We start from the raw sequence: 12,007 nt of genomic DNA on the forward strand, positions 1-12,007 counted from the left end.
GCTCTCTTCTCTCTCTCTCACTCGCTCTCTTCTCTCTCTCTCTCACTCGCTCTCTTCTCTCTCTCTCTCGCTCGCTCTCTTCTCTCGCTCTCGCTCGCTCTCTTCTCTCGCTCTCCTCTCTCTTCTCTCTCTCGCTCTCTCTCTCTCGCTCTCCTCTCTCGCTCTCCTCTCTCTCGCTCTCCTCTCTCTCGCTCTCCTCTCTCTCGCACTCCTCTCTCATCTCTCTCGCTCTACTCTCTCTCGCACTCCTCTCTCTCTCTCTCTCTCCTCTCCTCTCTTTTGCTCTCCTCTCTCCTCTCTTTCGCTCTCCTCTCTCACTCTCTCTCGCTCTGTCTCTTTCTCCCCCTCTCTTTTCTTTCTCTCCTCTGATGTTGTTACTTATTGTTGTCAGACATGTTACTGTTTGGTTTGCTAAATGTTGTCTGTGTATCTCCAGCTGATGAGGACGTGTGCTGACCTGTTCCGCCTGCTGCCCTTCATGGTCTTCATCATTGTCCCCTTCATGGAGTTCCTGCTTCCGGTCTTCCTCAAGCTCTTCCCTGAGATGCTGCCCTCCACCTTCGAGACAGAGACCAAGAAGGCACGTTTTTCACACTGTTACAATGTTAATGACCCTGTTGATGGCTGCATATCAATGGTCTAAACTTGCTTCCTTGTCTCCTCTCATTCATCTGCACTGATCTGAAGTCATGATACCTTAGGTGAAAATGGCTGTTTTCCTGTTCTTCCATATCAATGCAGATGAAGGAAAGGAGACAAAACCACACTATTGAGATGCACCCCAGTAGGGGATATCCTTCCACAGACCTGTAGGCCAGTAGAATAAGCAGGGGTGTGTCTCAGTAATCTCTCCTTTCTTGTGCACTTGTTCACCTCCCTTCATAGATTTGGCAGTACATTACTGTTCTAAGAAACTCCTTAGCCCATGCCTACACCAATCCATTGTTTTTACATTTGTCGGGAATAATGAAAGAGTGCACACTTTATTGGGATATACCCCAGGTCTTTGTGTGGGATTAGCCCCAGTAGGCCTGACCTATCGGCTCCAATGGTCCCTGTCTGCTCTGGCTAGCTGTTGATCACTCATGGCTGAATGGCTCTCAGGTATGTCCTCCTGTTCCTGTACAACAGTGGTGCCTGGCCTGGCCTCTTACATCATGGCCATTGGGATACCAACAGGAAGCAGTGGTAGAGACTACCATTAGCCAACTGGTGCACTTTGAAAGTGGAATTGTTTTCAAATAGACCCTCTTAAACATTACCTAGCAACTTGATAGAATGCGATTGAGGCTCCTTTTTAGAACATGCTCTGTTTCTAAAACCAATTGCTATTAGCTAATGCTAGCCTATGCATAAGGACCATTTGAGAAATAACGTATCTTTCTCCTATCCTTCTCTCCCTCTCTCTTTCCCCCCTTTCTTTCTCTTTAGGTGGAGAAGCAGAAAAAGGGTCTTGCTGCTAAGCTAGAGCTGGCTAAGTTCCTCCAAGAGACCATAGCAGAGATGGCTAAGAGGAACAAGACCAAGGCTTTGACCGAGGATGAGACGCAGCGCTTCTCCACCTATGTACAGAAGGTAATTTAGCCAGGGGGCAAAGGTCACGCATCCAAAGCACTGATTCATGATGTCATGAGTGTTTCAAGTTTTCATCCCGTTGTGTTCGGTAGCCCTGGTCAAAAGGTAAAACAGACCTGATAACGCTCAAGATGTGATTATGCATCCTAAGCCTGTCTGCATGACTAGAGTCCCAAGACTGCTCTAACTAACCCCTGTCCTCCCTGTGTCATCTCCAGGTGCGTCACACAGGGGAGCAGCCCACCACTAAGGACATCGTCAAGTTCTCCAAGCTGTTTGAAGACGAGTTGACGCTGGAGCATCTAGAGCGCCCCCAGCTGGTGGCCCTATGTAAGCTGCTAGAGCTGCAGCCCATAGGAACCAATAACCTGCTCCGCTTCCAGCTGATGATGCAGCTGAGAACCATCAAAGCAGACGATGAGGTGATCGCCACTGAGGGTGTGCCTGCTATGAGTGTGTCAGAGCTGCAGGCAGCATGTCGTAGCAGAGGGATGAGGTCACTGGGTCTGACCACTGACCAGCTACGCCAGCAGATGCAACAGGTCAGACACTCAATCTATCTATCTGCAGATCACCTTGTTAAAGATACATCACTTCAAGCCACTAAAGGAGTTAATCTATTAATTGTATTATAAGGGTTGTGTCCCAAATGGCACCCTATTTCTTAGGGAATAGGGTGCCATTTTGGACGACAAACGATTGGCTTCTTCAGTGACCTGTAACCTCTCTCTGTTCCAGTGGTTGGACCTGCACTTGAAGGAGAACGTTCCTCCCTCTCTGCTGCTGCTCTCCAGAGCCATGTACCTGACCGACGTCAAACCCATCATACCCGTCATACCCCCTGTACCCAAACTAGAGGTAAGACATCATACCCCCTGTACCCAAACTAGAGGTAAGACATCATATTGCCTGTACCCAATTAGAGGTAAGACACCCCCAACCAGCTCAGTTCAGATTGGTGAAATGTAATCTGAATCTAGGTTTGGGATCAAGGTACATTTATGCCTCCAGTGAGTCCCACAGAAGCATAGGTTTCCCCGAGAACTAAGGCTTGACCATCAGACCATGAAGACCTCTTGATTGTAGTGATGTAGAAATGCAGGTCAGCCATGTGAAGTACTGTATGTTCCTGCTGCCAACTCTCTAAGGCTGAGTTTACACAGCCAGCCCAATTGTGATATTTTTTCAAATAATTGGTCTTTTGAACAATCACATCAGCTCTTTTCACATCAGATATTTTTCAAAACTGATCTGATTGGTCAAAAGACTGTGTAAATGCAGCCTATGAGTCTCTAACAGTCTCAGGACACTCTGTGGAAGGTTACATAACTGGTTTTATCATTCCATTTGTGTGTGTGTTTTCAGAACAGTGTGAGATCATGAGAGAAATGTGTAAGTATGTATGATGGTAGTGTAACATCGAGTTGTGTTGTGTGTTGCAGAAGGCCACTCCTCCCCCGTCTGAGATCCCAGAGGGAACAACAGCTTCCTCCTCAGACTTACTGGTGGACCCAGCTCTGGTCATCAAAGACAGGCTGGTCAGTACACAGACACACACACACACACACAACAGGGTTTCCGTTATGAAAATGTGGCAGCAGCATTTGACCGGCAGCATTTTAATTTACCTGACATTGGAGAAATTTACCTGACCCATATGCATTGGATGCGTAACCTGATTAGGGCGTCCACCCACAGTGCTCAGAATGAGAATTCCCATTTAGATTATGGTAATTCATCTTAACAAAACAACATGCATGTGGAGGACGCAACGATGTGCGGTTTCTTCTTACCGAATTCCGATGTCCACATTTACTTTTCCCCAGCCAACAAGATGAGTAACGAACAGCAAAATCACTAGCCTATGTCAATCTACTATCCCCCATAGTAGAAAACGTTACCTATTCTATTGGTCAGCTTGTCGAGAAAGAAATAGCCTATTCCAAACAGACACTGGGACAGTTGTGGGATGATAGATCCCAAATTCATACAACCAGTAGGCCTAAGCTACATAAAAATAAAAATAAACGTTAAAAAGCAATGAGTTTGCAATGCGCACAAGGCAATTAGTGGGAAAACACTGTTGTCAAAAGCGAGCAGTTTCATGTGACAGAGATGGAAATATCGTTTCAAAATATTTTAAGAGGGGAGATCTAATATGCAACAACTAGCATGGGTTGCTAATAATATATTATGACTAGGATTGTGCCTTTGGCTACTGGACAATTAAATAAAGTTTATATAAAATTATTGCCTCTGGATATGGTCTGATTTTGGCTAGGCTACACACTAAAGGGTATAAAACATGATAACTTTACAGTGCCTTGCAAAAGTATTCATCCCCCTTGGCGTTTTTCCTATTTTGTTGCATTACAACCTGTAATTTAAATTGATTTTTATTTGGATTTCATGTAATGGACATACACAAAATAGTCAAAATTGGTGAAGTGAAATTTAAAAAATTACATTTTTCAGAATATTCGAACAAATAAATAACGGAAAAGTGGTGCGTGCATATGTATTCACCCCCTTTGCTATGAAGCCCCTAAATAAGATCTGGTGCAACCAATTACCTTCAGAAGTCACATAATTAGTTAAATAAAGTCCACCTGTGTGCAATCTAAGTGTCACATGATCTGTCACATGATCTCAGTATATATATACACCTGTTCTGAAAGGCCCCAGAGTCTGCAACACCACTAAGCAAGGGGCACCACCAAGCAAGCGGCATCATGAAGACCAAGGAGCTCTCCAAACAGGTCAGAGACAAAGTTGTGGAGAAATACAGATCAGGGTTGGGTTATAAAAAAATATCAGAAACTTTGAACATCCCACGGAGCACCATTTAAATCCATTATTAAAAAATGGAAATAGTATGTCACCACAACAAACCTGCCAAGAGAGGGCCACCCACCAAAATTCACGGACCACAAAATAAGCAAACACGTTTGGTGTTCGCCAAAAGCCATGTGGGAGACTCCCCAAACATTTGGAAGAAGGTACTCTGGTCAGATGAGACTAAAATTGAGCTTTTTGGCCATCAAGGAAAACACTATGTCTGGCTCAAACCCAACACCTCTCATCACCCCGAGAACACCATCCCCACAGTGAAGCATGGTGGTGGCAGCATCATGCTGTGGGGATGTTTTTCCATCGGCAGGGACTGGGAAACTGGTCAGAACTGAAGGAATGATGGATGGCACTAAATACAGGGAAATTCTTGAGGGAAACCTTTCAGTCTTCCAGAGACTGGGATGGAGGTTCACCTTCCAGCAGGACAATGACCCTAAGCATACTGCTAAAGCAACACTCGAGTGGTTTAAGGGGAAACATTTAAATGTCTTGGAATGGCTTAGTCAAAGCCCAGACCTCAATCCAATTCAGAATCTGTGGTATGACTTAAAGATTGCTGTACACCAGCGGAACCCATCCAACTTGAAGGAGCTGGAGCAGTTTTGCCTTGAAGAATGGGCAAAAATCCCAGTGGCTAGATGTGCCAAGCTTATAGAGACATACCCCAAGAGACTTGCAGCTGTAATTGCTGCAAAAGGTGTCTCTACAAAGTATTGACTTTGGAGGGGTGAATAGTTATGCACGCTCAAGTTGTCTGTTCTTTTGTCTTATTTATTGTTTGTATCTTCAAGGTGGTAGGCATGTTGTGTAAATCAAATGATACAAACTCAGTTTGTAAGGCAACAACATAGGAAAAATGCCAAGGGGGGTGAATACTTTCGCAAGCCACTGTATTTTTTATGGTAGGGAAATGGAACCTCCGAATGCAACACATGATTGGATCATCACTCACATTCCATCAAAACACAAAGTGCTTTCATTGGATAACAAAAGCCAAAGATGGAAGGCAATATTTCCACCAATCATGAGCCCCAATCATGAGCTCGGTAGCTCTGGTCAAAGACAGACCAGTCAGGAATCAATCAATCAAATGTATTTATAAAGCCCTTTTTACATCAGCAGATGTCACAAAGTGCTATACAGAAACCCAGCCTAAAACCCCAAACAGCAAGCAATGGAGATGTAGAAGCACGGTGGCTAGAAAAAAACTCCCTAGAAAGGCAGAAACCTAGAGAGGAACCAGGCTCTGAAGGGTGGCCAGTCCCCTTCTGGCTGTGCCGGGTGGAGATTATAACAGTACATGGCCATTAAGGCCAGATTTTTCTCCAAGATGTTCAAACGTTCATAGATGACCAGCAGGGTCAAATAATAATCACAGTGGTTGTAGAGGTTGCAACAGGTCAGTACATCAGGAGTAAATGTCACTTGGCTTTTCATAGCCGGGCATTTAGAGGTTGAAATAGGTGTGGTAGAGGGAGAGAGTTGAAAACAGCAGGTCTGGGACAAGATAGCACGTCCGGTGAACAGGTCAGGGTTCCATAGTCACAGGCAGAAGAGTTGAAACTGGAGCAGCAGCACGACCAGGTGGACTGGGGACAGCAAGGAGTCATCAGGCCAGGTAGTCCTGAGGCATGGTCCTAGGGCTCAGGTCCTCCGGGAGGGGAGGGAGAGAGAGAGAATTAGAGGGAGCATACTTAAATTCACACAGGACACCGGATAAGACAGGAGAATAACACCAGATATAACAGACTGACCCTAGCCCCCCGGCACATAGACTATTGCAGCATAGATACTGGAGGCTGAGACAGGAATCTTCTCCAGAATGACCCTTGGAGCAGTATACAGTGTCCTCATGTCTGGTGTGTTTCTGTTCCTCCAGGCGGAGGAGGTGAGAGACAAGGCTGCCATCGTCTCAGACAAACCTCCTACCCCTGCCCAGGTTATCCAGGTCAGTCACCTTTGACCCCCAGTCATGTACCCACAGGGATTAGTTACTAGATGGAACGGCAGAAAGTGCAGTGCTTTTCTAGCATGGCCAGATAGTGATGACTGTGAGGATAAATCAGTGTGTGTTTGTTTACAAGTTTATGGCTGTAATCCCATTAAGCCCAATACTGTCTCATCTTTCTCACGACATCCTAATCTCACACACACACACTTGCTCTACGGGAAGAAACAGATTGGAGAGATAATAGGAATCATTCAAATAGTTGGCACCTGGACACAAATTAACCATACAACAATTAATCATTTAGTAGTTAAATTACAGTATGCCCATAACAACATGTTCCTAAAATATCAAGTAAATAAACACCGTGCACTGCTGTATGTAAATAAGCTATTTAAAAGTAAGTTTGTTAAATTTGTTAAAGTCCATGTCACCATAATTCAATGAATGCCTTCGGTCTCTTTTCCATCGTTTGTTCCTAGAATAACCATTGTCCTCTGACCTCTAGGCTAAAGGAGCAGATGCGTCCCAGAAGAGCAAGATGAGCGCCAATGGAGTGTGAGCAGGAGGTAACAGTGAGCAGGACTGTAGGGGCTTGACCACACCCCAACCCTGTGTCCTCATGGGTGGGGGGCCTAGACAATCAAGCTAATCTACAACCTAAGGGATCAGTCAACCCAACCACCCGTCTGCCCTCCTTAACGCCGCCTCCTCCTGAGTCTAAGATCCCTGTATAGCCAATGGGCTCGGTGTCTGATGGAGAGAGGGGTCATTTACTCATCATAAGATCATCACATGAGATGATAATGTCGTCAGATCAGACGACGTTTGACTAAAATGACACTTTGCTCTCTTTAATTCTGTCCATGGATCAGTCCCCTCTCATCTCTGGCTACACCTGGAGTGAGGCCGCTGACAGGCGTTTCAAACGGGACATGGACCTCTGCTCTGTCTGTTCATAAGTCTCTGGTTCTTCTCACCTTCATCTATTTGGTTTCAAGTTCATGCACTCCATCCATTGTGTTTCACACTCAAACTCAGCAGGACAATGTAATGTAACGAAAACTCTGAAAAGTCCCTGGATTGGGACCGTTTTGTTTTGGGGATCACAGTAACCCAGTGATGTAACAAATATTATTATAATTTTTATGTAGACACCGGCTGGTTGGTTGGTCTGGTGTAACTTTAGTCTGTTTCACTTCAGGTTGTATTTAGACTCAGATTCATTAGGCGTTGAAGCTGATTCCTCTTGACTAGATATACCTCAAAGACGAAAGCAGTGGGTGGCCGCGGTGTTAAAGGCGTCTGCATGCTTCCCAGCCGAAACAGTTCGGTAGAGTTCGTGCATACACTACCGTTCAAAAGTTTGGGGTCACTTAGAAATGTCCTTGTTTTCCATGGAAACACACATGAAACGAGTTTGAATAGGAAATATAACAAAATGCATAGGAAATGTAGTCATTGACAAGGTTAGAAATAATGATTTTTAATTAAAATAATAATTGTGTCCTTCAAACTTTGCTTTCGTCAAAGAATCCTCCATTTGCAGCAATTACAGCCTTGCAGACCTTTGGCATTCTAGTTGTCAATTTGTTAAGGTAATCTGAAGAGATTTCACCCCATGCTTCCTGAAGCACCTCCCACAAGTTGGATTGGCTTGATGGGCACTTCTTACGTACCATACGGTCAAGCTGCTCCCACAACAGCTCAATAGGGTTGAGATCCGGTGACTGTGCTGGCCACTCCATTATAGACAGAATATCAGCTGACTGCTTCTTCCCTAAATAGTTCTTGCATAGTTTGGAGCTGTGCTTTGGGTCATTGTCCTGTTGTAGGAGGAAATTGGCTCTAATCAAGTGCCGTCCACAGGGTATGGCATGGCGTTGAAAAATGGAGTGATAGCCTTCCTTCTTCAAGATCCCTTTTACCCTGTACAAATCTCCCACTTTACTACCACCAAAGCACCCCCAGACCATCACATTACCTCCACCATGCTTGACAGATGGTATCAAGCACTCCTCCAGCATCTTTTCATTTGGTCTGCGTCTCACAAATGTTCTTCTTTGTGATCCGAACACCTCAAACTTCGATTTGTCTGTCCATAACACTTTTTTCCAATCTTCCTCTGTCCAGTGTCTGTGTTCTTTTCTTTTTATTGGCCAGTCTGAGATATTGCTTTTTCTTTGCAACTCTGCCTAGAAGGTCAGCATCCCGGAGTCGCCTCTTCACTGTTGACGTTGAGACTGGTGTTTTACGGGTACTATTTAATGAAGCTGCCAGTTGAGGACCTGTGAGGCGTCTGTTTCTCAAACTAGACACTCTAATGTATTAGTCCTCTTGCTCAGTTGTGCACTAACCCTCCCACTCCTCTTTCTATTCTGGTTAGAGCCAGTTTGCGCTGTTCTGTGAAGGGAGTAGTACACAGCGTTGTACGAGATCTTCAGTTTCTTGGCAATTTCTCGCAATGAATAGCCTTCATTTCTCAGAACAAGAAAAGACTGACGAGTTTCGGAAGAAAGTTCTTTGTTTCTGGCCATTTTGATCCTGTAATCGAACCCACAATTGCTGATGCTCCAGATACTCAACTAGTCTCAAGAAGGCCAGTTTTATTGCTTCTTTAATCAGCACAACAGTTTTCAGCTGTGCTAACATAATTGCAAAAGGGTTTTCTAATGATCAATTAGCCTTTTAAAGTGATACATTTGGATTAGCAAACACAACATGCCATTGGAACACAGGACTGATGGTTGCTGATAATGGGCCTCTGTACACCTATGTAGATATTCCATAAAAAATCTGCTGTTTCCAGCTACAATAGCCATTTACAACATTAACAATGTCTACACTGTAGTTCTGATCAATTTGATGTTATTTTAATGGACAATTATTATTATTTTTCTTTCGAAAACAAGACATTTCTAAGTCTACACCCCTTCATCGGTGATTGTTCAACAGTATAGTCTTTGTTGTCATTCAACTAGAGACGACTTGTTTTCATGAAAATAAAATCATAAAAAAATACTGCACCAAACATCTTAGTTAGATGTAAAATTGCGCGACTAAGAGCTCTTGGGCAAAAAATTCAAAATTAATGACAGATTTCTTGAGTTATCTTAGATTAATTCTGACTTTTGAGGAAGTGTACAGTCATTTTGAGACTGGCTACGGCGTCTAAAATGGACAAACGGTACTATTGACGCTTTTTTTCTTGTTTTTCAAGCAAAGGTTTTTTAAGAGAGTATGCGAGCACACTGGTTCGGCTAGGCGCCAGCTGAGCTGAAGCATGCTGACGCCTTTAGGGGTCACCACCTTTAGGGGTCACCACCTTGGTGTCGACAAACGGTGGCGATGCAACATGTAGAATTGTCGGGAAATGAACAGAAAATGACGGCCAACCTTTTGGTCAGAGGCGATAGGACGGCCACCCACTGCTTTGAAAAGGTGTGTTTTGTCTCTTCGAGTTGGCTGAATCACCTCCAGATCAGACTAACGAAAACCACTACCACCACCTCCTCCTCCCCCTCTTGTATATTTGTAAATACAATGTTCAGTGTCTGGTAGAAAAGGTACAACTGCTCTGTCCAGTTGGTTATGCCACTCCCTCAAGCTCTCTCAAAACTAAAGAGTTCTATGAACTATTGCCCTCCTTTATTTTATTTTGTTTGTTGAATATTTTACTCTAAGACTGGGCAACACTTCACTTTAACTTGCCTTTATGCCATGAAGTTACTCTCTAACTACCCTGGTAACCAGACTAATTGTTCAGATGTAAATGGTCATTGCAGATAAGGTACATAAAAAAACACTAATGTCTAAAGTAAGGAAATTTTACAAATGATGTCCAGGTAGTTAGTGTAGTTGCATATAATTATAATTACACCAGAAAATGTAACACGTGGTATCTATGCAATTTATTGTGAAGTGTCACCCTATGACTGAATGAAGTGGCATCGTGTAGTTGATTGCAGCTGTAAATAGTACATGAACACTGATTTATTTTTGATTGTAAGAGAGCGAGAGAGTTCGCTACTTAACACAGGAGTGGCTGTAGTAGCGCCTAATTAAGCAATAAGGCCCGAGGAGGTGTTGTTCTAAGGGCTGTTCTTAGGCACGACGCAACGCACAGCCCTTAGCCGTGGTATATTGCCCATATATCACAAACCCCCGAGGAGCCTTATTGCTATTATAAACTGGTTACCAATATAATTAAATATTTTGTCATACCCGTGGTATACCATGGCTTTCAGCCAATCAGCATTCAAGGCTCAAACCACCCAGTTTATAACTGTTGATTATCAACACAACCGCCAATCTGTGGACAATTAGCTTTTCTATTGGAATATACAGTGTATATATTATGTTAATGCTATGATAGTACTACCCTTGATTTACACATTTAAAAGAAAGATAATACTTGACTGCTATTGGATATGATCCATACCCACTGTTCCAACAAAACTAATGAAATATCTACAGAGAAGTGTCAAATAATTAATTTGAGCGAAAATGCAGGATTTGCTAACTCTTAAAGGATTGCACTAGAAAGTGTTACATTTTATTTTTAAGTGTGGTTCTCTAAGAGCTTGAAAGATGGCCCCTATTTGATGCTGAAATGCCTAGTACATATCCATGTGAACGAGAAGGTATTTGGAAGGTTTACCACATAAACATATGTGTACTCTACTGTATATGCTTTATGCTTCAGTGTGTGAGAGTGTGTGCGTTTGGTGTTGCCTTAGCATTGAGGAAACCTTAAATTAGGGGATTACCTTTTTATGAACCTCTCCCACAACTCACCAAACAAATTACATTGCTTCATCATAGTGCATCTTCCTCTCTTACCTATCACCGATCTGTATGTGAGTGGATAATCGAAAGCAAGATGTCCACCCTTCTGCTTTGACCAATCCAACCCTCTCAGATCTGTTATTACTTCAAGGGAGGACTATGGGACCTGGGACACTTCTTTCCATCCTAACAGTTTATTTTTCTACTTGTTTAGCAAATTAATTTACAGCCAGAAGGTCTGTAACGAGGTGCTTTGTTACCTATGCTCTCTGTTGAATGTCTCCTCTGCCCCTTCCCCACTGGCTCTTCTGGAAGATGATTACACTGTGTTCCAATTCCTCTGCCTTGATTCCTTACCTTGTCTCATATCCTTCATGTCCGTAGATGGGTGAAAGGAATCCACTGTATTGGTTACGCTGTTACCTTTTTAGGTCCTTTTGGATCAATGATCATGAAGGAAATTAGATTAGGAAAGGAATGTGGGGAGAGAATTAGGACACAGACTTAGAGACTTATGTAAACTCCTGTATGAACCCTCTCCCTCACATGCCCAATTCCAAACCAAACCCTTACCCCTAGAAACTTGTTAGTACAAGCAATATAGTGAAAATCACACCTAGGTGGAGCAGAACCATATTGCTAAGTGGTCGGTGTGTATGATTAGGGGTTAGAGTCTGGTGTGGAGTTGGGTAACATGAACTTACCCCCAAAGGTCTTTCTCATTAATGTCACACAGACCTGCAGAGTAAGACAGACATTGTGGTGTTTCAGTGTGTTGATGTTGATAATTTGTGGTGAAATTGAGAGTTGATTTGGTCAGGAGGACTTTAATGGAACAGTAAC

At 43.4% G+C, this 12,007-nt stretch overlaps 1 protein-coding gene across 2 annotated transcripts; it reads left to right on the forward strand.

Moving 5' to 3' along the window:
* The first annotated feature begins 331 nt into the window (after positions 1-331).
* Positions 332-7,757, forward strand: LOC121573052 (LETM1 domain-containing protein LETM2, mitochondrial-like). Of its 2 annotated transcripts, XM_041885089.2 has the most exons (7): positions 332-580; positions 1,432-1,575; positions 1,794-2,117; positions 2,314-2,433; positions 3,018-3,113; positions 6,308-6,376; positions 6,885-7,757. In XM_041885089.2, exons 1-7 carry the CDS (start codon positions 416-418, stop codon positions 6,936-6,938), a joined length of 972 nt encoding a protein of 323 aa, XP_041741023.2. In that variant the 5' UTR covers positions 332-415; the 3' UTR covers positions 6,939-7,757. The 2 variants fall into 2 exon arrangements, with proteins under 2 accessions (XP_041741023.2, XP_045082938.1); XM_045227003.1 differs by lacking the exon at positions 6,308-6,376.
* Positions 7,758-12,007: the final 4,250 nt, after the last annotated feature.

The sequence above is a fragment of the Coregonus clupeaformis genome, chromosome 18 (assembly GCF_020615455.1).
Source record: "Coregonus clupeaformis isolate EN_2021a chromosome 18, ASM2061545v1, whole genome shotgun sequence".
Taxonomy (NCBI): Eukaryota; Metazoa; Chordata; class Actinopteri; order Salmoniformes; family Salmonidae; genus Coregonus; species Coregonus clupeaformis.